Source organism: Rhinopithecus roxellana, chromosome 9 (assembly GCF_007565055.1).
Source record: "Rhinopithecus roxellana isolate Shanxi Qingling chromosome 9, ASM756505v1, whole genome shotgun sequence".
Classification (NCBI taxonomy): domain Eukaryota; kingdom Metazoa; phylum Chordata; class Mammalia; order Primates; family Cercopithecidae; genus Rhinopithecus; species Rhinopithecus roxellana.
The window spans coordinates 125,584,059-125,611,911 of NC_044557.1; the positions used below are offsets into that span (position 1 = coordinate 125,584,059).

General features: G+C 42.3%; 1 protein-coding gene across 5 annotated transcripts in view; it reads right to left on the reverse strand.

Annotated features, from left to right (window-relative positions):
* MSRA (methionine sulfoxide reductase A) overlaps positions 1–27,853 on the reverse strand; it is a 365,945-nt gene that overhangs the window by 197,809 nt on the left and 140,283 nt on the right. For all 5 annotated transcript variants that reach the window (XM_010353452.2, XM_030937674.1, XM_010353454.2 and 2 more), the window contains one exon: positions 22,425–22,493. In XM_010353452.2, coding sequence (XP_010351754.2) covers positions 22,425–22,493 — 69 coding nt within the window. The remainder of the gene's footprint in view (positions 1–22,424; positions 22,494–27,853) is intronic.

A 27,853-nucleotide genomic window follows, 5' to 3' on the forward strand; every position in this document is an offset into this window, starting at 1 on the left:
TATTGACTACGATTATAGGTGATTTTTCTTTTCTTCTTTTTGCTCTTCAGTATACTCCAAATTTCTATAAGAAGTATGCATTCCAACTGTCAAAAGAAGTTTTTAAAAGATGTTTATACAGACTGATGGATAGTCTGGAAGAAAATACAATAAAATATTGGAATAATGGTTGCCTGTGCTTTTCTTTTGTATTTTCATATATTTTCCAAATTTTCTGTAATGGGCATGCATTACTTTTATAACCCACAAAATAAGGGCAGTTGTTGAAATTCTAACACCCATATCCCACCCTCAGCCAACCTGAACCTTTGTCTTACGGCCACCCTCCTGACCGTGTGCATACGTCACTTCCTCCACCCCCATCTCCACCTGAGGAAACCCTGCCCATCCACCCAGTGCCATTTCAGGTAGAACCTTCTCCCTTAAGTCTTTCCAGAATGTCAATCAGATACAAAGCTCTCTTCTTGAAACCCCAAAGAATGTCCGAGCCCCCTTAACTCAGGCATGTACATAGTCAGTCTCCTATGGAATGACTGCTGGCTTCCCTGTAACCTCCTCTCTGCAGTGAACTCTGAACATGGGGTCCACCTCCCTGGAGACTGTCACACAGCCCAGCATGCACCTTGTACCTATGAGACTCCTCAGGTAGAAAACATCTGCTGAATTAAACTATAACACTTGGAAATTTTAACAGAGCATCTTTATCAATGTAGTGTAGTTCATAATGGAGGGATTCCTAAAAATAAGAATGCCAGTTTATGGAGAATTCAGCCCATCCATTGAGGCTTCAAAAGTGGAAATTCAATGATTATACGGGGAGGGCAGGGAATGTAGAGTTAAACATAGAAAGAAAAAGAGCTCCCATTTCACCTCTCCCTTTCCTCTTCCAAATTCCTAGACTCTAGACGTGGATTCAGAAGTGCTGAATGGGGCATATTTCCATCAGACTTATGTGCTGAAACACTACCTGTGTGGCCTCGGGCAAGCACTCTGTATTCTCTAACCCTTTTTTTCCTCATTTATAAACTGGGAATAAAGAGAATATTATTGACAGTCACTGAGGGGATTTCATCTCTGAGGTGCTCAGTAAGTGTTCCTGTCCACTCTCTTCTCTCAGGCTCCCCTGCCTGCGCCACCTCTGCCCTCCCCACACATGCAGGCACACCCTCTAAACCCCCTCTCAGTCCACCCGAGGTCACAGCTGCTCCTCTGGCAACCCTGATCTCTGAGAATCACAGCATGCTGTGGTACAGCCTCAGAGCCAGACCCCCATCCTCAGATGAAAGGTACCATACTGCAGCCTCATAGCAGCCTCTCTGGACTCTGCCTGCAGAATTCCTGAGCCAGTTTCTCCATTTCTCAAGCACAGAACCCTCTCAGCTGAGTTATCACCCAGCTCAGATGATCCCTCTCTAATGGCTACTTCTGAACCCACAGCTTTGCAAAAGCTTAATGCTTCTTCATATATTGACCTTCTTACCATCTCCTGCTCAGTGTCACCAGCCAGGTCTTTGTCACCCAAAACCTGCAAATAATCCAAGGGCAGGTGAGTGTGTGTCTCTGGGTCACACATCGGGATGTCTGAAGCCTTAATCTGTCATCTAAAAAATGAGAAGAACTAAATTATTTATAACATTCCAGTTGGTCACAGAATGATCTGATGGCTCTGTGGGATGAAATAAGGAGAATCAAAACCTTTTTTCCTCTTTCTTTCTTCTCCTCAACTTTAATTGTGACACTACAATTGTGATCAGTGGGTAAATAAAATTTTCCCTACAAACAGCAAGTAAGTGGGTATCCTTTTCTAGGACAGAGTATGAAGAAAAAGGAAGTTAAGGGAAAGGAATGAAGGAGTTTGTATCCACCAAATGCCTGCTATGAGCCACACACGGGTATCTCTGTACATGTGGAATCCCGTGATAACACTACAAGGAAGATGCTACTAGCCCCCACTTAAGGATGAGAAAACAGAGATTCAGAGAGGTTAGGTCACTTGCCCAAAGACACAGAACCAAGGCAGACTCTGGATTCCCATGCAGGAAGACCTGGAATTCAAAGCCAACATCCTTTCTGCTATACTTCCCTGGAAACAACTTCAGAAGCTGGTCTCTGTGGCCCACTATGGATGCCTGCAAGCAAGCTGAATTAAGAGCCTCCCTGTGCAGACACAGGGTTTGAAGGATGGTGCTGTGGTATCGAATTATTCATTACAGAGATTCAGTGACACCTGATAGATGACATGCAGTTCACGTGGATCTCGGGAAGGGAGCATAATTTTATGGAGTACCCTATTAGAGCTGCATTTTCTGTAGTGGGCATTTACTTGATATCAATAAAGTACATGTAGAGTCAGGAGCACAGACACAGCACACCACGTGCAGCGTGTTTCCAAGGTGCTCCTCTCCATGGCTCCCTGGCCTCTTCAAAAGCAGAAGGGTGACACCTTGATGAGACCTCTGACCAGGGCAACAAAGGGACCCTCAACTCCAGCTACAGTTGGATAGCTGTGGGTCCTTGATCAGAAGGTGGAACATAGGCAGAGACCAGAAATATCCTGAGCTCAACTCTAGAAAGGCAGCTCAGTGGATGAGAGACAGCCAGACCCTGACCATGGACACACATTCCCAGACACCAACTTGGTGGCCTGGAGTAAGTCTCCTCCGGTCAGCTATCCAGGAAAGAAGAGAGCAGGGGAAGGGAGATTCAAAGACAGATTTCAGCTCTATGATGCTAGGAACAAGAAAGATGAACACATGGCAAAAATGTAAACATTTCAATGTATCTTCTGTGCTCTTTTTCTGAAAACCTACATCATGTTAAATAATTCCACAAGACACCTTCCTTATCCCTACTCTTGATTGAAAACTACAAAATTTGAAAATACCTTCTGCTAATAAAAGAAACCATATAGTAATTAGCGTCTGATTGATATTTTCAGTATTTGATGGCAACTAATTACCTTCTGTCCACATCATTCCTAATGCTGCTTTAATTTGGTTAATTTTTCTTTCCAGCCCCTTCCCTAATTTAAAACGTGCTCATACGCACATGTACACTCCACTGTACCTCTGCACTGTGATTAATGCAGCTCCAGGTTCTTTATACACATTGCTGTATTTCAGCCTTGACCCCAGGAATATTCTCTGAAGTGCACCAGGTCTGTATTTACCAAGAGGGGTCAAGAATCAGAATTCCAATGTTGGAAGGGACCTTCCTTCTCATCTAACCTCAATGCCCTGCAAATATTCATGACCCCTTTCATATCACAGCAAACAGGTGTTCAGTCAAAGCTCAAATTACCCTCTGCCTCTTGAAGTAGCCCACTCCCCTCTACAGATCTAATGAGAGCTTGAAAACTACTCCCACATTGAATCAAACCCCTGGAATGTTTCTTCCTTCACTTTAATCCTCTCCCTTGAGATCACAAGGGACAAATTTAGCCCCTCTTCCTCATGACAACCTGCCAACACTCTGACCTCTTGAAGACAACTCTGATAACTCCATGGGCCTCGTCATCACCAAGCAGAAGCCGAGCTCCTTCATCTGCTCCTCGTTCGACACATTTTGGGATCCACTTACTATCTGCTCTCCTTAGAATGTGCCCCACTGTGTCTGTATCTCTGAAGGACAGTGGAGCCACAGCTGCTCCCCAGGGATGGACAGGTGAGCCATGGATCTCTAGACAGAATGACCTCTGCTCGTGGAAGCCTGGGTTTCTCAAATCAGCTCCCTGGAGGAGCACAGTTCTCCCAGCTGCTGGAAGGCAAGTGGATGCTAGCTGGACATGGTGACGATAAAGGATTAAATAGCCAGTAGCACAATGGTCCAAGAGAACCAAACTCCTCCTGAGGACCTGAGAGCAAGGCTGAGATCAGGCAGGCTGAGAATGAGCTGTAGAGCTTTAACAGGACCTGAGAAATATGCACATCAGCTGGCCTGGGGCAAAGAAAAGAATAAGAAAAAAATAGATTGATAGACAGATAAACAGATAGATAGACAGACAGACAGACAGACAGACAGATAGACAGATAGCACCCAGTTTGCCAAAGAGGCATCCTTTAGTAATTTTCTATTTCCTAAATGTGTCTGTTCATGGGCACTGCCTTTTCTACGGTTTTTGCAATTTGCTTTTTCCTACTAGGGTGGGTAGGAGATCTATGGAATGCCAATGAGCCAATGACCATGACATTGCAGTAGGTGTTGATTAATACAGTAGAATGCTCTCAGCTCCAGCTTAATCCTAAGAGAAAACATAACATATATGGATGTGGGAAAGAGGTCCCAGATGAAGAAATTTCCATGAAAGGTCCCCAAAGCAATCTGCAGCCACAATGGGACCCTGTTCTTAGCATTCTTGAGAAGCAGTAAAACATCAGCGGATCAGCCTGAATCACTCCATTTCATCCCAGAAGGAACAGCAGAGCTGGGAGAACTATTAGCAAAAAGTCAAGCCTTTCATCTACCACATTCAAAACTGAGGCCTAGGCAAGGGAGCTGGTTTGAGATACTCAGTGTTTTCATCACATGTGACCCCTCCCTCATAGTCACCTGATCAGTCACCTGCTGTAGAAATGGGGTGAAGAAAACACTAGAAGCTGGGGGTTCTCTGCCACTAGCTTAGCCAAATCTCATAACAGGAACCATGAGGTCCAGAGGCTAAGAAATAACTTGACTAGCATCATGAGCTCTTCCCCAAGTTACTGTGCAGTGAATCCGAGGAATTTAACACTTCCCATTTCTCCTATGGCATGCCACACAGTCGTTTACACCTTATTTCTTTCTGGCATGGATAGAACACTTCCTCTAACACTTTCCTATCTCCCAACCATTCTCCTCTCTTGGAAATCTCTGCCTTTCAGCATGGCTTGGCACCCGGTAGATGGCCAGTAAACACGAGTTCCCTTCACCTAGCACCTGCACCCTGCGTCCCTCCTCTTTGAGGCTCCGGAGTGTCACTCATCCAACGAGTACCCAGAAAACTAGGCTGGTGAGACATCTACACCAAATCGAGAGCTGTCACCATAAAGAGCATCAGCCCATCAACAGCTAAAGCCCACAGAAGTTTCCAGAAGTTTCCTTGAGACTTCAAGTCCCTCTCTATGACTTTTGCTCCTCTATTCAAACCTAAACTTTTAAAATTAGTTCTTACTCAACTCTGGGCACATTAAATAAATGAATACCAACAATTTTTCCCACTTCTATCAACAACGTGAAGACTGTGATTCATCTAACAAGTATTTATATTCAGGGCTTATATCTGAGACTAGGCCCTGGTAATCCAAGACCAGTTCCTATCATCCAAAAGCACAGGCAGAGATGGGTAATCCATTCAATCTCTAATCATAACGCAAGGCGACAAACCTTATCCCATGAACAAAGGCACAAAGAAGGGTTGAGGGGGAAGGACTGAGGAAAGTCACAGAGACTTCAAGGAAGAGTAGCAGTTCAATTGAATACGTGGGAGAGTGTGAAGTGGTTAGAGTAAGGGATAAGACGACAAGGCCTCAACACAGGTTGGGTGAGAAGTTGTATGTATGTATGTATGTATTTACTTATCTTTGAGATGGAGTCTCACTCTGTCGCCCAGGCTGGAGTGCAATGATGCGATCTCGGCTCACTGGAACCTCCATCTCCGGGTTCAAGCAATTCTCCTCCCTCAGCCTCCAGAGTAGCCAGGATTACAGGCACGTGCCACCATGCCCAGCTAATTTTTGTATTTTTAGTACAGACGGGGTTTTGCCATGTTGGCCAGGCTAGTCTCGAACTCCTGACCTCAGGTGATCCTCTGTCTCAGCCTCCCAAAGTACTGGGATGATAGGCATGAGCCCACCGCACCTGGCCCTAGTAGTAGTATGCATTTTAAAAAGGCTAGTAGAGTAGATTGAAATTAGGTTCTACAGGACCTTAAATGTCAGACTAAGGAGTGCAGGAATCTTTCTACTGACCAAAATTTCCCCAGCAAAGGAATGATATGATCATAGCTGTACTATTAGGAGTGTCTCTCTCTGACAGGGAAGTAATCAAATCTCTTAGAAATGAGGTGGTGATGAATCCAGGGACTCTCAGTAGAGGGACTCTCAGCTCTGTTCACTGGCCTCCATGCACAAAACTACCACCTGGTCCAGCCCCCATCTCTAACCCATTAAAGAGTGTGCCCTCTCTGCCCTTGAGAAAAGGGGACCCAGATAATTTTTTCTGGTAATAGTTGAAGCTGTGGTTTAAATAGGAAAATCAAGGTCTTTTGTGAAAAAGGAGAATACATTTGTTTGTTTGGGAAGGGTATGAAGAGGTATGTGGGGACTAGCAAGAGACTCCAACCTGGTTTCTTCAAATCTTGTCTCACACCCTCATGCCATTCTTCACACTGAGGCTGGAGCAATCATTCTAAAATGCAAAGATGATCCTATCATTTCCATAGTTCTTGATGCCCTTTGTAAAAAGTGTAATTTTCTTAATCCAGTTTATAGCTAAGTGGGTGAATGGTGACACCAGATAACCACAAGAAGAATTGGTTTGGTGGGAGAAGGAAGCTACTATCTGCTGAGGGCCTAGCTATGATGTGCCCATCACCACCCTATAAAACATATATATTCTATACCATTTAGACCTGCCTTGCCAAAGAGATATCATTATCTCCATTGAACAAATGATGATGTTAGGATGCAGACTGTAGTGATTTGCCATGGACCTAGAACTAGTGAGACGTAGAGCTGGGATTTGAACCCAGGTGTGAGTCCAAGCCTGTGTGTTCCATCTCAACACACTGTCACCAAAACCCATTTGTTCTAAAAGGAATTGGGAGTGGGGAAATGAAACAGGGGTGGTCTTTGAGCAAGATGGGTCTTCACATTTTATATTAATCTTTCTCCCCACCCAACACCTTTTGTGCCATGGTCTTGATTTGACCCCTGCCTTTAACCCTCTAGATTTGGCATTCATCTTAATTCCACCCCTACAATTTTTCATCAAATTTGTGGTCATTATTTCCTCAAATACATTTTCTGTCCCAGTATCTGTCTGGGCTTCTGGTGACACTCCAATTGCACATACATTACACCACCTGGCATTCTCTCACAATCACTGAGGATCTGTTCATTCCATAAAAATAGTTTTTCTCTATGTGCTACAGTTTGGATAATTTCTGTTGACCTGTCTTCAGATTCACTGACTGAAACCCAAATTTGGCTGATAACCAGTATCTGACATTCTATCCCAGTGGACTGTGGAGGTAAAAGAGTTAAAAGATAGATGGAAACGCTGATTTACTTCATTAATACCTTTTAATCTTATTTCAAGCACTGATTTCATATTCTAAATCACATTACAATGTTCCTTTGACGTGTGCTCCATTCCAAGTATACCAGAAGTACAATCTGAAGTGCTTCTCAACTTCAACTCTCATGAAATGACCCATTTTGTATGAGATCCAATGCACACTTTCAACATGATTCTGAGTGGTTTAATTCAAACCACTCTAAAAATGCAAGTAATATTGACCTATAAGTAAAGTGATAATAATACCTAAATACTCTCTAGGGACTTATATCTGTGTTTTGCTAGTGTCACTTTTTATAAATTTACTTTTTAATTGACAAATACAATTTTATTTATAGTGTACAACGTGATGTCTTGATATATGTACATACTGTGGAATAAGTAAATTACGCTAAGTAACATACTTATCACCTCACACACTTATTGTTTTGTGGTGAGAACATTTAAAATCTACTCTCTTATAAATTTTCAAGTGTACAATATATTATTATTATTAACTATCATCACCAAGATCTCCAGAACTTATTCTTCAAGTCTAATTGAAACTTTGTATCCTTCAACCAACATCTCTCCAGCCCCTGGTAACTATCATTCTACTCTCTGCTTTGATGAGTTTGACTTCTCAAAAAATTCCACATATAGGTGAGATGGTGCACTATTTGTCTTTCTATGCCTGGCTTCATTTAGCATAATCCTCCAGGTTAATCCATATTGTTGCAAACGACAGGATTTCCCTCTTTCTTAAGACTGCCTGGTATTCCATTGTGTATATGTACTGCAGGTTTTAACCCACGCACCCACTGATAGACATTGTATCTTGGCTGTTGTGAATACTGCCTCAATGAACATGAGAGTATGAATATCTCTTTGAGACAGTGATTTCATTGCCTTTAGATATGAAGAAGTAGAATTGTTGAATGATATAACAGTCCTGTTTTAAATTTTTTTACAAATCTCCATACTGTTTTCCATAATGGCTGTACCAATTTAGAATCCCACCAACAGTAAGAGTCCTCACAACACTTGTCATCTTTTGTATTTTTGATAATAGCCAAGCTAATGTGTTATTTAAAAGGGCTATTTAACTTCTTAAAACAGAAGGAAAGAAAACCTTACAAAACTATGAAAATATGGCATTTGAGAAAGGTCTACAAGGCCTAAAGCTTTATTATTATTTTTTTTTATTAAAAGCAGTTATGTTCAAGCCAAAAGTACTGAAGTAGGAGGCAACAGCTTCCTAAGTGGTATTCCTGCTGCATCTCTCACCAGTATAACATGCCATCTTCAACAGGGCAAAGTGACTTAAAAAAAAAAAAAAAACAGTCACGTCACACCTCTGCCTTAAATCCTCTAGACTTCCTATAGCATGCAAAATAAATGTTAAAGTCCCCACGATTACCCATGAATTACCCATGAATTGCCCTTCATGGTCTCCTAGTCTCTGACCTCAGCTGCTCCTTCTCCTCCCTTGCTGATTACAGGCCAGCCACACAGGCCTCAGCCAGGCCACTCCTGCCTCAGGGCCTTTGCACTTGCATTCCTTTTGCCTGGGACACTTTTTCCATAAATCTCTGCAAGACAACCTCTCTCACTTCTCTCAGCTCTTTTTCATTCATGCCTTCCCTGACTACATTATTTTAAATTACAACCCCTCAACCATAGCCTGTAATTTCCTATTCTCTTCCCCTGCTTTATTTTAATCAACAGCACTTATCATAATCTGACATGCCATATGCTTTACATATTTATCTAATTTTCTGTCCCATCCTACTGGAGTATAAGCTCCTTGAGAGGAGAGATATTTTTGTCTCCTGTTGCAATAAATAAACCATCTGATGAATATGTGAATAAATAATCTCAGTGCCAGACCATTAACTAGTTCTGCCATTAACTAGTAGCCTTACCCTGGGGAAGTCAATGTCTCTGAGCCTCAGTTTTCTCATCTCAGAGTTAAGTGTAAAGAACAAATATATATATACACACACACACACATATATACACACACACACACACATATACACATATATATATTTTTTATAATATGGAGCTTAATATACACATGGGAAAGCTGGGTGGTGCTGGTAGAAGCGTTTAACAGCCTCTTCGTTGCGAGGTAGAGTAAACACGTCTTATATGAGAGAAAAAAGGGGACAAAAACTTCAATAGAGTTACCGAAACCTTCACGGCAATTGAAAAGCTATTTGTCATTCAGTTGGTGCAGAGGCCTGGTCATTTCTTATGTGTCACTGCAGACCTATGTATTAGGGTTGGCAGCAGGATTACAGCATGCACCGGCTATTCACTCAGGAAGGCAGCTCTCATTTTCTGCCCATGGGAAAGTAGAGCCCCACACAGACTCCATGCCAGTGGGCTTTCCCCATCATGTGGCCACCCCGCTGCATATCTGTACTGAAGAGCTGTCAACGTTAGGCCTGGCCAAAGACACACCTGCCAGGCACAAGTTCTTCAGCCAAGAGCAAGGAACTGGGAAATGGTTCCCGGGCTCATCTGTCCTCAGGTAGCTGTCACTTCCTGCTCCTAGTGTCAACACATTCCTGAAATTCCCCAGATGACCCTCCCCAGTCCTCCCTTAATGTCCTTGTGAGATGAATCAAAACTCTTCCATGCTTCCCAATGTGAGTGTCACTGCCACCCTGACAAAGGTCATATGCTGAGGAAACAGAATGCTAGTGGAAGAAAGGGTAATAAGAATGTCACCAAGCACTGAATCCATATGAGGGTGCTGCAAGCAAGATGGACGCAGACTCCCACTAGAAACAGCTCCATCCTGACCTGACAAGGGGCAGAATTATGGAAATCAGGAAACTGGAAAAGGGTCATCACATTAAAAGATGGTTGAGATTCAAAGGACTGTATAGGGGTTTTTAGGAGAGAACAGACATATGGCCAAAAAAATAAGATTTTTTTTCCTACAAAAACACAGCGCTGATTCACCCTGAGTAGGCTTGGTTCTTGAAGGCCACATCTGAGGACGTGTTCACTCAGCTTATGCTAAGCATATGTTTGAAAGATCGTTTTGAGTTTGTTCATGGTAATGTCTACCATGCTGTATCACTGATTATTTCCATATTACCATGAATGTTGGAATCTCAGCTGAAATCTGGAAGTATATAGGGTGGGACCTATATCAGAAAGACATCCATCTGCAGGCACCACTGTTGCTCCCAAGGTCAGTGGGCTCAGCAAGTAAATTTGGTCTTGGTCAACTATAATTCTTTGTCTAAGTCTGGAACACTGATGACCCAGGATGATGAAAAGTGTTTCTCCTAATAACACCTAGTGGTTATGAACACATAATAATACAATTATCATGGGCTTTTAAGACTCTGTACATAAGAATTTAGGGAAAGTTCACAGGTTCTTGCAACATTGTTCACACTATTTGGGCCTAAGGTATGTCAAGCTAAATGTCTATTTCTCCACACAGTTCAACCATGTTGCTTTAACAGAATCCCACTTCCTAGGCTTTCAGTGGTAACATTCCCAGTTATTCCTGGAAAAATGGAACTGGCACTGTTTGATTTTGATTGCCTACCAGGAAAAAAAAAAAAAAATGTGTACACTGTACTGGACCTAACAAATTTCATTCATGGGAACTGTTTAATTTTTATTTACCTTATTCATACACAACATTGTTCCGAAAAAGAATTTGAGACCACTTACAAAAATACATACATGAGATACGAATGAGATTAAAAAGGAGTGGGTCAGTAAACATCTCCCCTTCTTGAATCCCCAAACATGTGGCAGTGATAACCACGGACAGTTTTACCTACACCTTCTGTGAGAACTGGAAGCATGGAAAATCTACTCTGGGGAGTGTCTTCTGCTACCCTCAAACTCATTCACGATTATTAATCAGAGGCGTGAAAAAGCGCTCCAGGTGAAATGGCCCAGCTGTTAATCTTCGCTGTGGGCAGCATCCCTGCGCGGGCTTTGTACTGTCTTGACTGCTTCTCCATTTCTATCATTTTAACATTTTGAAGGCATTCCACATCTAGAAGCAAGACCTCCTCCAACCCTCAGGCCCTCTCTGTAGTTGCTTTTTTAAACCTGAGCTACTGAGGATCAGGACTCAAACCTGCACTGCAGCATGTCCCCTGGTCACAAGATCTGGGGAAAGAACGACAGAGAAGATCGCTGCTCCGTGGAGAGAGCTTTGCCTGAGAACCTGCCTTCTGCCACCTGACAGTGTGCCTGCTTCTTGCTTTACTCAAATCTGTTGCGGCAATCTGTGTACTGTGGCTCTATTTTCAAGTATTCACCCAACTGGTTACAAATTTCAATAATCTGGTTAAATGCCCAAGTGAAAATGGTCATTCTGTCAAATTAAGGAGGTTTCTACCCTTTGTTAAATGGCTTTTGACTTAAACCACTGTCCAAACATATGCTTTGACTTGGGAGTATACATTTAAAGCCATGGTCAGATACATGGAGCAAAAACGGTAGGTACGGAAAATCACCACTTACCCTGCTTTCTTCAGCAAACTGGATCTCACAGTAACCAAATAGTTGATAAAGAGAAGTCTCTATTTATAGAAATATTTCAGCTCACAAATGTAAAAAATGCTAGAATTAGAATATTTGCAGTTTCCAAGTAAATAATGGATTGAGACGATGATCAGTAAGGGGTTGCTAACTTCACCAAAAGAAAAGGAACCAGGGCCGGGCACAGTGGCTCACACCTGTAAACCCAGCACTTTGGGAGGCCAAGATGGTGGATCACCCGAGGTCAGGAGTTAGACACCAGCCTGGTCAACATGGTGAAACCCCATCTCTACTAAAAATACAAAAATTGGCTGGGTGTGGTGGTGGACGCCTGTAATCCCAGCTACTCAGGAGGCTGAGGAGAACCTGGGAGGCAGAGGTTGCAGTGAGCTGAGGTTGCGCCACTACACTCCAGCCTGGGCAACATTGTGAGATTCTGTCTCTGAATGAAAGAAAAGAAAAGAAAACAAGACAAGACAAGAGAAAGGAGAGAGGAGAGAGGAGAGAGGAGAGAAGAAGAGAAGAGGAGAAGAGGAGAAGAAAAGGAAAGGAACCAGGTATTAAATGCCTCCTGAATGAAACACACCACCACTTACGGATGCTGATCAGGCCTCTAACTCTCGGTTTGTAGAAAATACAAGAGGACAAATGAACACGATCATTTGGTCAAGACTGAAGGAAATAGGACAGGCTGAATTATTTAATTTCTTAAACAAATAAATAGCAAGGGAAAGAGAGAGAGAGAGAAAGAGGGGTGAACTTACAGATGAAAAGAAACTATTTATATCAACCAATTGCAATGTATAGGCTATCTGGCTCATGATTCAGAGAAACAGTTTTAAAAAACATTTATGAGACAGCAGGGGAAATGGACTCACTGGAGATCTGATGATATTTAAAAAGTATATTTTAGGTATTAAAAATTCATCTTATCTTTTAGAGATATATACCAAAATATTCATGGATGAGTTGATAGGGTAGCTGAGATCTGCTTTAAATATGCTAGGATAGAGGGGGGGAGGGAGTGGGGATGTAGACAAGGCACATTTAGCCGTAACTGAGACCTGTGGAAGCTGAGCGAGCAAGGCTTCATTATACTAAGCTATTTTTGTTTGAAATCTTTCACAATTGCAAAGTAAAAAACAAATATCTTTTAAAACTCAACTGAGAGAAATGATATTGACAGAAAATCTCCTAAAAGATAGCTGGTCCACTGCTTGTTTTAGATATAATACAACTAACTTCTGGGTTAAACCAGAGCCACCAGACAAACATGCTAGCAACTGCAGGGATGCAAGGGTCAAATCGTCCCTTGTTGGGAGAAGGTCACGAGCCCAAAGGGAAGAGCAGTGTGACAAACAGCCACGAGACTCACGCACTGCTCACTCCAAGGGTGCCATCAGCAGTGCTGCTGAATGCCTTGCAGTACAGTGTCCTAAGTACTCTTGAAAGAAATTTCTTCCTGGTTCCAGAATCCAAAATATGTGTGATCCCCCCAAGCATGTACATTTTTAGAATCAGTAAGTAAAACTGAAATCCATCACCGTTTCACACCCATTAGGATGGCTATAATTTTCAAAAATAAATAAATAACAAGGGTTGGCAAGGATGCAGAGAAATTGGAACCCTTGTGGTTCGCTGGTGGCAATGTAAAAGTATAGCTGTTGTGGAAAATGATATGGCAGCTCCTCAAAAAATTAAACATGGAATTACCATATGCTCCAGCAATTCCATCCCTGGGTATACACCCAAAAGAATGGAAAGCAGGGACCTGAAGAGAGATTTGTACACTCAGGTTCATCGCAGCCTTATCCACAACAGCCAAAAGGCAGAAGCAACTCAAGTACTGATTGACAGGTGAATGGATAAACCAAATGTGGTCTATAGATACAATGGGATAAGAAGGAAATTTTCATACACAGTGAAACATGGATGAACTCTGAAGACATTACACTAAGTAGAATAAGCCATTCATAAAAGGGTAATTACTATATGATTCTATCTATAGGAGGTCCCTAGAGTAGTCAAATTTAGAGAGACAGGAAGCAGAATAGGGGTTACCAGGGGCTGGGGGAAGGAGGACTAGACAGAGCTTAGTGGCTATGGAGCTTCCCTTTGGGAAGATAAAATAATTCTGGAGCTAGATGGTGGTGATGGCTGCACAACAATGTGAAGGTACTTAACACCACTGAACCATATGCTTAAAAAATGGTTACAATGATAAATTTTATATTATGTATATGTTACCGCAATTTTTTAAAAATGAAGTCCATCATGCAACCAACTGATTTTTCTTCATGTTGTTGCTAGGAAACATAGAGCCAAATTTATGATCAAGTTTTATAAATTATGTAAAATTACGACATGCATTCTTTGCGTATTTCATTTCACTTACTTTTCCTTTGGCCTAATATTTACCTAATTCTAATGCATGTTAGCTGGCTGTGTCTTGCATATATTTTAATTTTCCTTTAATCCATTTCATAACCAGGCCCAAGATAAATGGCTGGGGAGAGTGAGAACAAGAAAAAGAATATTATGTTTTATATTATCTGCATTTGATCCTTGACTGCTCTGTATTTTTCTTAAAAATGCTAGTTGGGTTGAACTGAATAATGAGTAACTTTTTTAGTTTTAGTTGTTCTCTATACCTATGTTTCTCTTCTTAAAAAATTTAATTAACGGAGAAGCACTAGAAAATATTTGTTTCTCCTGCACATCCTGTTGAATGTATTTTCTCTGTAGAAATTTAAGAAATGTCCACCACATTTGTAAAATAAATCTCTCTCGCGTTGTCAAAACTTAAAGGCAAAAAGGTCAGTCAAGCGGGTGGTCGCTGTACACTACTGCAAAGAGTGAAAAAATTAGCCACATCTGATCAGCTTTACAGTTGAGGCCAAAAGAGAAATACAGTATTTTCCGAGAGCTCTGTATTGACACAGAAGCAAACAACCAGTCTCACTTGGACAAGTGGTGAGAGTGAGGCTGACAGAGAGTTTAATAACATGGGCTTCTCAGTATCCAGCCAATATTAGGTGAGTTATCAACTAATGTTGCCTGTTACCCTTCAAAATCCCCGAGTTACGGGACTCATCTGGTGTTATGAAGGAGAGGGGATGGACCCCACAGAGCCTAGTGATGTTGGCGTCACTCTCCCAGGGACTTGATCACAGCTCATCCAGAGTGAGGAGAGCAGGTGGTCCGCCAGGGAGCACCTGTCCGGCTGGTCTGTCATCCCTATGCCAAGGGCTTGATGCCTCATTTCCTGACACTCTGACAACAGTCCTAGGAGGTAAACAGCTTTCTCGTCATGTCACAGATGAGAGATGGGGCTTAAGAAGGTGGAAAAAACTTGTCTAGAGTCAACAGGATTATAGGACTCCAGTGACCTCTGGCAATTCTGAATTCTTTACAGACTCCTCCATAACCTTTTTGTGGGAGGACGGCTTCACTTTCTGGTTCTTACTTACAAGCCAAATGGGTGAAGTTGATGGATAAGTGCTCTCTATACCAGCGAAGTGTTATTATATGAAACATTATCTAACCTACTCCCCTCTACAAAGAATTCCGCGCCATCCTCCAACCTATAGTCCACGTTCCACGCTCTAAACATCCAAACCCACCCTCCTCTGTGACTCCATAACTTGTTCTTTTCTGGACCAGCCCAGGTCAACGTGGCTGCACCATAACAGCCAACGCTTTCCAAACCAAAAGAGATTTTCGACACAGGTTTTCAAAGGTCTCTTTCTCCTTCTCTATATTATCTGACTTCTCTACACTCAAGAAGAAAATAAAAGTTGCCATCATGCACAGGATATATAAAATAAAATGCATCTTAAACTATGTCTCCAATGACCATTGCCCCCTCAAGGTACTTGAAATTACCCAGGGAGGAAGGCCTATTTTTATCTCCCCAAGTGCTCTACCATTTAAGAACTTTGCATCAGCTAGCAGCCTGCAGTTCTGACCATCTTGTGAATTTAGATTGTTTGGCTAATTACAAACACATTACAATGTCATTCTTTCTGGCCTTTTTCCTGGAATGAGTGGTTGCCCCTCCAGAGCTCACAGAACGGGCTTCAGTAGTTTCCAGTCAAGATTCAGGGAGAAATACACCACACCAGGACTCGGTTGTTTACCAACATCATGCTGGATGTGTGCCAATGAGACACCAAGACACTTCCCTTTGAAGTCTGACATATTGCCGGCTGCTTCCAATGATGTTTTCTTGGCTGGCAGACAAATAACCAGGGCTGATTCAGAACTCACCTCCCATTCACATCAGGGGGGAAACAATTTCTGGTGATTGGTTCCTCTTACATGGATGTCACCCTCCTTGGAGGGGCCGAAGGTGAATACCCCAGAGAGGGGCACGTCTCTGGGCCGCTGTCAGCCGCGGGCCCCTGCTCCGGGACCAGTCCATCCACACAGCTGTTCAAGAAAAGGCCCCGTGAGCACTTGGCACCTTAGGCTGTCAACGGAGATGTGCCGTGTGACAAACAGCACATTTTCCTAAGGCCCCGGCTTGGCTTTTGCTCCCCCGACTTGTTTGAAAAATCTTCAGAGAATCTGACCCAAAAAACATGTTTTCCAGTGGTTTGAGGTCAGAGAGACATTGCCGTCAGGTTACTGGGAGCCTAAAAATTCATGACAATCCAAAGAATTTGCAGAGGTCCTTCTGCTGTTGCTGCTTGGTATCAATTTCTGAACATTATGGTTTCTCACTGCAGAATCTTACCTTTCACCGAATAGCCTGGACATGAGTTCCTAAATGGTACAGGTTCATACCTTCAGATCCAGCAATCCCACTGCTGGGTATGTACCCAAAAGAGAGGAAATCAGTGTATCGAAAAGACCTCTCCACTCCCAGGTTTGCTGCAGCAGCTGTTCACAATAGCCAAGATTTGGAAGCAACCTAAGTGTCCACAGGAGAAAACGTGGTACCTGGGGAGGCTGAGGCAGGCAGATCACGAGGTCAGGAGATCGAGACCATCCCGGCCAACACGGTGAAACCCCGTCTCTACTAAAAAGACAAAAAATTAGCCAGGCGTGGTGGCACGCACCTGTCATCCCAGTTACTCGGGAGGCTGAGGCAGGAGAATTGTTTGAACTCGGGAGGCAGAGGTGGCAGTGAGCCGAGATCACGCCACTGTACTCCGGCCTGGGTGAGAGCGAGACTCCGTCGCAAAAGAAAAAAAAAAGAAAATGTGGTACATGTACACAATGGAGTACTCCTCAGCCATCAAACAGAATGAGATCCTATCACTTGCAACAACATTGTTAAGTGAAATAAGCCCGGCACAAAAAGACAAACACCATGTGTTCTCACTTACTTGTGGGATCTAAAAATCAAAACAATTAAACTCATGGAGATGAGAGTAGAATGATGGTTACCAAAGGCTGGGAAGGGTAGGTAGTAGGGGTATGCGAGAAGATGGGGATGGTTAATGGATGCAAAACATAATAGTGAGAAAGAATGAATGAGACCTAGCATTTGATAGCACAACAGGAGAACTATAGTAAGAACTGTATATTTAAAAATAACTAAAAGAGTGTAATTGGATTGTTTGTAACACAAAGGATAAATGCTTGAGGGGATGGACACCCCATTTCCATGATGTGATTACTACACATTTCATGCCTGTCTCAAAACATCTCGCATGCCCTGTAAATATATACACCCACTATGCACCCACAAAAATTTTAAATTAAAAAATAAATAATGATGAGTTCAAAGAATTTTGAGTTAGCAGAATTTTTTTTAATGTTTCAATGTTCCAAAACAAAGTCAATTCTCAGTAATTGAGAAGAAAGGGTCTTAAAGGCTACATAGCCACTTCCGAACTGGTTAAGGATGACCACTCTAGCATCTGAATATCTCAAGTAATGAAGAAATAATTACCCTACATCCCTGGAAAGTATTAGTACAATATTAAAACTGCAACTGTAAAATCAGATCCCTTCCCTTACTCTTACTGAAGTATCATAAACTAGGTTTTATGAATATGAATTAACTTTCAAACTGAAATTATTCAGAAAGAATACAACAATATTTATAGAATATAATCTCCAAAGTTAGCAAAACTACTAGTGTGGATGTGACATAATATACAATCCAGTCTACGTCATTGCAATTTTTTTCATTTGTTCACTTTATTTTGTCTATCCAAGTTCATTATTTTTCCATTTCTACTTAACTCGGTGTGTATTTACTATTCTTGGTGCAATATTTTATAATATACGACCTCATTACAGGGACACATTATATCCTAGCTACCTAAAATCCTCCAGGTTTATCCCTCATTATTTCAGTATAATTGTTCATAGCACCCTTTTCACTCTCAAATGTATCCTAGTTTGGATGACAAATTTATGTTCAAAGATAGTAAAGTTTACTTTTTTTTTTTTTCAGACAGAGCCTCGCTCCATTACTCAGGCTGGAGTGCAGTGGCACGATCTCGGCTCACTGCAACCTCCGCCTCCGGGGTTCAAGTAATTCTCCTGCCTCAGCCTCCCAAGTAGCTATGATTAGAGGTGCATGCCACCACACCCAGCTAATTTTTTGTATAAGGTATTTTTTAATTGTACCAAAAATCTTCACAAATTAAGCTTGGAATCCCCGGCCCTGCATTTTCCAGTCTTTTCAATTAGTAAGCTTTGATTTTCTTGTGAAATTACATCTTCTTGACTGTGGAGTATTTTTAAGGCAATGAGTAGCTGGTCTGTGCTGAGAACAAACACCTCCACTGAGGCTGGAACCAGGCCCTTCACGTGGACAGAGTGGCCCGTGGTCAACAGACTGTCACTTTCATTAACATATTGACAGCCAGAGAAAACCTTTCTAAGACAGGCCCAGCAGGGTGGCAAAAGATATTCTCATATCTGAGGGAGCCTCGGCCATATTTCTTTAATCTCTGAGTGCCTCAGTTTATCTGCTTATAAAGGAGCACAATGATGCCCACTACACAGGGCGGGCGCTCTAAACATCAAAGGGGTGAGAGCCAAAGGGCACTCACAGCCACCAGGAACAAAGACAGGAAGTAATTGCAAAATGTGTGGCTCCACTTCCAGCTTGCAAGCAGAGGGCTCCCACTGACTTGAAAGAGAGCATCACACACAGGCAGGAGAAGCCGCCAGGAGGACCAAGCCTATTACCTTTGTTCTCATTGTCTGAAAGGGCAGAGGAGAGGGAGAGCCACAGAGGAAGCTAAGAATGGTGGGGGCAGAAAAACAAGACCAGAAGAAAAACTAACTGTTGGGCTACAAAAGGAAATCTGTGAAGACTGTATGCCAGGGACAGTTTCTAAGAAATCATCTATCTATTCTCTGATCCCTTGATATGACCCATTCATGCATTTCTCACCTTGGAATGCCTTTATCCCACACTCCCTCTGTCCTTCCTGACATTTCACATTCTAATCTAAAAGCTTCATGGCAGTTCAATAGTCATTTGTAGAGTGGATTAAATTTCAAAGTTCTTATGTTGGTAGCATTCTAAAGGTAAGGTATATTCAAATGATTAACCAATAGATAATGACATTGTGGCCAGGTGCAATGGCTCATGCCTGTAATCCCAGCACTTTGGGAGGCTGAAGCAGAAGGATCTCTTGAGGTCAGGAATTCAAGACCAGCCTAGCCAACATGGAAAAAAACCCATCTCTACTAAAAATACAAAAAAAAAAAAAAAAAAAAAATAGGTGGGTGTCGTGATGCATGCCTGTAATCCCAGCTACTTGGGAGGCTGAGGCAGGAGAATCACTTGAACTCAGAAAGTGGAGGCTGCAGTGAGCTGAGATTGTGCCAGTGCACTCCAGCCTGGGCAACAGAGTGAGACACATCTCAAAAAAAAAAATGATATTGTAATTGGTGATACTATTTTATCACAAAATATGAAGACCTCCAAGGCTGAAGAATGGGTTTGAACAAGTACAAGTGTCATCACTGTTTTGGCGAACTCACAGCCAAGGGAATGTAAGACATCCTCCTGTGCATGAATACATGCTACTACGGTCAAATGGAAAAGCATGATAGTAGTAGGAGATGTTGCTCCAACCAGTATTCTTCCAGCAAAGGCTACTTCTCAAGACTCCTTCAGAGCACTCTGGGAAGGCATGCAAGTATACAAAGTGATGTGCTGAATGGGCTTGGCTGCAAATCATGCTTTTGTGCATGGATCCAGCTGAAAGTTGTCTCTGAATCTATCAGGCCTTCCCAGGGTTCCTTGAACCAGTGCAGAGAAAGTCAGGGAATATCATGACAAGAACATGGATTCAGGGTCAATTAGACTTGGGCTCAAACTCTAGTTCCACCAACCACCTCTGTGGCCAAGTGGCTCTGGATAAGTCACATGGCCTCGCTAGGAAGAGGAGTATGAGTCCATCAGCTTTGCAAGGGGCTGGCTGGCAGGATGAAATGCCCAATGTATTCCCAAGAGTCAAGCATTGTGCTGAGTTGACCTTTCCATTGCAGTGATAAACAACCCAGAATGGCAGAAACCCACCCTCAAAACCACCCAAATCCCCTACTCCACCCTAGGCCAGGGGGACAAGCAATAGAAAGTGAGAATCATTTTCAAGACATTAATATGAAATGCTTGCATATACTTAACCAAAATAGGACCTTAATTTAAGCATCTGGAAGAGCTAAACTGCACTTCTAAAGTAAGAATTCTTAGATGTCAAACGTATTCTATTTTATGATGTGTATAATTCTGCCTCTTCTATGTTGTTAACTTGTAGAAATTATGCACATGATTCATCTCTTCTAAAATCACACATGCTGGCCATGCACAGTGGGCCTCCCAGGGGCTGCCTCCTGCTCCAAGAGCCTTCAGTCCTGAATACATAAGAGGTAAAGGCCAAGGGCCTAGAGTTGCAGAGGCCTTAGAGCTCACCCGTCAGCCTCCTCATCGAAAAATGAGGCTTAGAGAGGGAAGTTGCTTGTTGAAAGTCAAACAATGAAGGCCTTGGGTAAGGATGTTGAGTAAGCCGCTATAAACCAAACCTGTCCACCCCAACCCCCTGCTGCAAAAAAAAAAAAAAAAAAAAGGCTTGCCACAGAACCTTATTCCCTGTTATTTCCAATTCTGTAGTCAAACAATGTCATCAGCCCATCTGGTACTGAGTCTGCCCTTCAAGAAAGAAGTTTTACTTCAATATCACAACAGAGGGAAACCCACTAATAATGGGTTAGTGTCATTTACTGTTTCCCAATATGACATAAGACCTAGTTTCCCATATGCCTGGGGTTGGCAAATCTGAGAGACTGGAAAATAAATAAATAAATCATCAAAAGAACCCTTTGAACATTGATACATGTGACATTTGCTGTCCCATGATAACAGACACCATGCTGGGACAGGCAAGTTAGCAAATCAAACATTTTAGCACATGTTTTAGAGAGTCCACTAGGCCTTCTACAAAATCAACTTCTCCATTTAAATTTCTGAGCATAATGATTTCTAATCACTGATCAGCATATTTTAAAAGGTGATAGCCTACACAGAGCATGACTTACCAACACTGAAGTGGAACTGGGTCCCTGTTTATAACTCTCCAGCTGCTAATCCTCACTGATGCCTAATTCTGGTTCCATCTCTGGGAATAAGGGAACAATCTATTTTGAATGTGCTCATTTACAGACCAGGTTGTTCTGAGGCTAATTTCCAGTTCAAACGCACTTCAGGGTTTCAAAGCAGTTTTGTACCCTCAAAGGAGATTACCATCAAGACCAGAGTAGGACAGAAGCCTACAGGAGGCGTGAAATCAGGGGACTTCACGTTTTTAGGATGAGAGACATCACAGAACCTGTCTAAAGGTGGAGGGGAAGGAACCAGGGGAGGCAGCTGAATGTCCAGTTGAAATTCCAGAGGACAGAGGTTGTCATTTTCAGTGGGTAACACAGGGATGAACCCCAGAGCATTGCTAGAGAGAAGGGGAGGGGAGGTGGGAGGGGGGCCCAAAGGAAGGGGAGGTAAGGAAGGAAAGGAATGGAGAAAAGAAGGCAGGCAAAGGAAGGGCCATGTGCAGAGATATTCTGAAGGAAGTTTAGATGACATGAGGCGTGGAGGGAAGGAAACACGGATTAAAAAGGACCCTCTTCACCCAACAGTTTGGAATTTTAACAGAGAAGTTCTGCTGGAACACGCAATGATACATTGTAAGTATACCACTCAGGGATTGAACGTTTTCTCTTAAGGAGCGTGCTTAATTCATGATGGAGAAGAAAGAGATCATTCAATTAGACTGACTTTTGTGGAATAACAAGTCAAAACTACTTAAATCCCAGTCCTTAACAAAGTGAGATATATCCATGTGGGAAAAAAAAAAAAAATCCCTGCTAGTAAAGAAAAACTCAAACCCTAAATTAGCAGGTTAATTCACAGTGTGGACATAAGAAATAGCATACTCAGTTTGATATTTGGTTGTCAACGAGAGAAAATAAAGCACACTAAATTCTATGGAATAAGCTTTTCCAACCCCAGAAATTACTAGGAACTCAATAGTTTTCTTGGCTGTAACAACTTGTAAATATCTAGAAGAGCCCAGATTTTGAAGCCCTGAGGACACTTGCTAAAACTAAGAAATTTGGCACTAGTCTTTGCACACAATTTGGGTTTTCTTTCAGAGTTGATATCTTACCAAATACAGCCATCTGTGTTCCCTCTGGGAAAGGTTCGACTGTTCTGTTGCCATTGACATGATGTTTGGCTAGAAAAAAAAAAGAAAGAAAGAAATGCAAGTTTAAGTGTAAAGTTCTAACACATACTAACACATGTCATTAAATGTGTCAATGAGCCTATTTCTCCTTTGAGTTAAAAATGCACCCCAGCTTACCCTCTGAAGAGAGCTTCAATCGTTTTGTTTTTAATCTCTGTTGCAGAAGGGCCTAAAGATCATCTAGTTCAGGTATGTCATTTTATAAATGAGTAGGCTGAGGTCTGAGCTTGTGCAGAGCTGGACAATGGGTGGCTACAGACCCAGCCCGGCCTGAAGGCTCCTGATATCCGGCCAGAGTCCCTCTTGTGCCAGGCCATCTCTAGAAAACAAGGAAAGCTCCAACTTCCAGGCTGAACTGGGGGTGGGTCCCCCTGAAGACTCCTAACAACCAGAACACTGATGCACTTGGTATTTAAAGTGAGAAGTAAAAAGGGCAAGGTACCACTGGAACCAATTTTTCAAGAAACACAATAGCAGAACATGTCATTTCACTATAATACAAGCACTGTTCACCCAGGCCAAAGACACCAGCCTTCTTAAGGGCCAGAGAGATATTCCAGTGCCTCCAACTGCTCCTTATCCCCCCAGGTCCTTCTAACCAGTCACCCTTCCCATCGTAGTAGACATCAAGGACTCAGAAGTAATAAGTGACCAGGTTATTGTTTTCCAGCATTAATTTGATCTTACAATCCCCCAAACTGTGATCAATAGAGAATATGAGTATTCCCCATCTATGAGCATTTTTAAAATAATATCCTCAGCAAGTTTTGAATATGAGCACTTATATGGAAAACACAAAAGACAAGGATAGCTAGGACGCTTCACACTGCATCATGGGCACAGACGCTTTGATGTAATGGGTCACACTGGATTGGCTGGGCTCAGGCAAAGGGCTCAGCACCGAAGCCAGGCTTAGAGGGGTCTAGGGAAGGATGACACGGTTCCTGCCCTCGAGGAGAGTACAGTTATCTTCAAGAAATAACAATTGCAAAAACAAACATTAAAGAAGGCATATAATTCTATGCTAAGTCCTGCCATGTGGACGAGAGTTCTGCAGGAGTGCAGGAGATTGTAGCAGGAGAGCTGCCGGGTGGGAAGTCAGATGTGCTGCCTGAAGGCACTGCCACTCCTGGAGTCCAAAGGAAAAGTCAGGTTTGCAAAGGCGAGGGTGAGGGAGCAACTTGAGTGAGGGCCAGGAGTCATCTTCCTGGGCCAGAGAATAATCTGTCTTGGTGGAGTGGAGGTGCTATTTTGAGAAGCAATGGCAAGTAAATCTCTTAGACTGAGACCAGGTCATGGAAGATCTTGAGCACCCATCCAAACCCATGGGAACCCCAGGCAGCCTCTGCAGTACCGATGCACATCTTTTAGAGCCTGAGGCTTACAGGGTTCACTAGTTCAGGTAGCGCTTAGGAATTCCCTCAATTCCCTTCTGGGGCTTCCACTAGTTCTGAAGTTATTGTGGCATTCCCACAAGCAGAAAGCCTGGGAAAAGGGAGGAGGTAGCCCAGGGTTCTGAGGGCAAGGTGGTGAGCTCAGTGGCCTGATGGAGCTTTGTAGCCACTACCTGGCATGATTAGCAGATGTGTGATGGAAGGTCCTAGATATGTGACAGAAGGACCTTGTCAAGCATTCACGGATCTGGTTAGGACCACTGGTTACTGAATTCAAATAAACATGCTGAGCTTCCATGTGGAGATCAAAGTTCTACCCTTTGGTTCTTGCCTCACAGCCCTGTCAGTGGTTTGGAAAACATTTGCCTTGACCCATATCACAAGTCAGAAATCTATTCAAACTCTTTAAACCCACGAATCCCACTTGTAAGAATTTATCTTAAGAAAAAAATGCAAGAGAAAAAAAGGCGACATACATAATATTTATGAAAGTATTACCTGTATTAACAAAATCTTAAAATCAACTAAATATCCAAAAGTAGAGAAATTGCTTAGAAAATTGCCATTTATGATTTATCAAATGAATGGAATATTACCCAACATATTTTAAATGCAGCCTTGAGAGAGATATAGAAATGTGGGAAAATATTTGGGATAATGGTAAGGAAACACAACCCTATTACATCTTCTACGTAGATTATAATGACAACTAATTAAAATATGAATATTTACGGGAAAAGAATGGCAGAAGAACATAAAAATGAAAATAGAAAGACTAGGCAAGACATTTATTTGTATTAATTTCCTTTGTCATTGTTAGATTCTTTTCTTATTGTCTAGGGTGAAAATGTTTGAATTCAAAAAATCAAAATTATAGAGTTTTCTATTTTTTCCACAGCAGTTGGTTTCCCAGGACAATCCATTGAGGTCTGTCAATGGCCCAGCCGAAACCCACGTGCTCACAATCCAAAGTGCACCCTATGGGATATCTCCTCTGAACACTGCAACACCACACAGGATGTCCTCCCACCCTAAAACGGCTTCTCTGCCAGCATCCCCCACCTTTGGGAACGGGCCTGCCATGCTCCTGCTTTTTAGCTGTCCTTATCTCTTCTCTTTCCTTCACTCCCCACATCCAATCTGCCACCACAGCTAGCGACTGTCCCCTCCCAGATACCTGCAGCACCCCCTCACTTCTTCTTTCACTACCCAAGCCTCCCTATCCCCAACTATCATGACCCCTTTTCCTCGACTCCAATGTCTGCCTTCTAACTCTTCTATATCCCATGTCCAATTCATTTTTCCCAGTGTAGCCACAATTGTCTTTCCAAAGGGAAAAACATCTAATCGTGTGACACAAACTCCATGACCCCTCCTCCCCTTCCATGGCACCCCATGACTCTGAGGCCCAAGTCAAAGCTCTTCGGCATGGCCTGGAAGCACCTGCACGGTCAGAACACCAGCATCCCTCATCCATCTACCACAGCCACCCTGGTCTCTTGGGACCAAGGGCCTTTGCTCTGCAGCACTCACCCAAGTAGCACTTTGTGCTTATGCCATTGTTTGGACAGGGACTGCATTTATCAATAGACTACAAGCTCAGGGAGGGCAGCGGTCGTAGCTCTTTGACTCCCCATTTCCATAATCCTCTCTCAGTGCATGGACACAGAACAGGCATTTGAAGAGTATTTTTTAAATTAGCGAATGAGGTAAATGGTACTAAAAAATCTCTCTTTAGCCATTATGAAAGATAACTTACTTGACACGTTAAAAATATAGATACACAGTTATGCATCACTTAACAACAGGGATACAGTCAGGGAAATCTATGTGTTGTTAGGTCATTTTGTCATTGTGCAACAGAGAGTGCACTTACACAAACCTAGATGGTAGAGCCAACTACACACCTAGGCTATGGCTATGTGATATAGTCTATTGCCCCAGGCCATGACCTGTACAGCATGTGACTATACTGAATACTGTAGTCAACTGTAATACAATGGTTAATACAAATGTAATACAACTGTAACACAAATAAGTATTTGTGATCTAGATATCTATAAGCACAGAAAAGGTACAGTAAAAACACAGTATAAAAGATTAAAAAATAAGATACACCTGTCTAGTGTATTTATGACAAATGGAACTTGCAGGACTGGAAGCTGCTCTGGGTAAGTCAATGAATGGTGAGTGGGTGTGAAGGCCTAGGCCATTACTGAACACTACCATGGACTTTATAAATATCACGCACTTAGGCTACATTAATTTTTTTTTAATTTTCTTTCTTCGATACTAAATTAACCTCAGCTACTATAACTTTTTACTTTATAAACTTTTAAACTATTTTTTACTTTTCGACTCTTGTAATAACACTTAGCTTAAAACACAAGCACATTCTGCAAGTATACGAAAATATTTTTATATCTTTATAAGCTCTTCCTATTTTTAAAATTTTCATTTTTTACTTTTTAAATTTTCTGTTGAAAACGAAGACACAAATGCACACATTCATCTAAGGATGATCAGAATCACTAATATCACTGTCTTCCACCCTCCACATCTTGTCCCACTGGAAGGTATTCAGGGGCAATAACACACTTGGAGCTGTCATCTCCTATGGTAACAATGTCTTCTTCTGGACACCTCCTGAAGTACCTGCCTCAGGCTATTTTACAGTTTTTGATTACTGCAGGAGCACACTCTAAAATAATGACTGAAAGTATATAGTCATCTATGATCATTATCAAGTATTATATACTGTACATTATCAAATGTGCTGAACTTTTCTATGACTAGCAGTGCAGTGGGTTTGTTTACAACAGTATCACCAAAAATACATGAATAATGTGTTGTGCTATGATGTCATGATGGTTACAATGTCACTAGGTGATAAAAGTTTTTCAGTTCCATTATAATCTTAAGGGACCACCATCATATACATAATCCCTTGTTGGCCAAAACATTGTTATGTGGCACACGACTGTTATATATCTTTATGTGTACATGTGTGTGTTCCTTACATAAAATGATCATTGAAAATGGCCCCTCAGAAATAGTTCCCCCAGTCAGGTGGCCTGGAGACAAGGGAACTCTTCTATTCCACTCCTTAAACCTCAACCCCTCTTCCCTTTCCCATTTACCTAGTCTCATCTGAGAGATTGGCAGTGATGGCTGAGGTGGAAAGACCAGAAATGCTCCATAAACTGGAGAAGGTGGAGGAAGTTCACTTGCTATTTCCTCCTCACTGATAAGGTCCCCGGGGGGCCTTGTCTTTAGTTCCGGAGCCTGAGGTCCAAAGATAACAGGTTCCGTAAACATGAGTTTGCACATTCTTCTGAAATACAGCTGAGTCTTACATCAGTCCTGTGAACCGCAGGCACAACACTCGCAAGCAGGAGACAGGACAGAACTCGCAAGCAGGAGACAGGACAGAACTGGTGGCTAAGAACAGGGGCTCCAGAACAAGACAGCCTGGGACTTGCAGCTCTCCCACTTCCTACCCATATGATCTTGGCTTAGTCACTCAACCTCTTCATGCCTCTGTGTCCTCATCTGTAAGAACTTCTTCATTGTAAGCTTCCTCATTTGTACTTACCTCATGGGGTGTTTTGAAAATTAAATACAAAAAGCACTCAGAATGGTGACCAGTACATAACAATCTCTATATAACAGTTAGGCTGGTATTATCACCTGTGTGTGAACTTTACTTTCTAACAGGTCTGGTTCAGGAATGGCAAATACACATTAGTCACCTCCTCTCCACGACCATGCTCGTGGCAGACATCACTAATCAACCACCGCATACTTTCTTGATCCTTGAATGTGACCACAGAATCTTTTCTCAACACAGTACCCATACAGTCTCTTATCGCTTAGAGGTGGCACGTGTGATGAAATCACTTTGCCATTCAGGTTTAAATGGACAAAAAACAAAGATGGCACAGGGGAAGAAGTCAT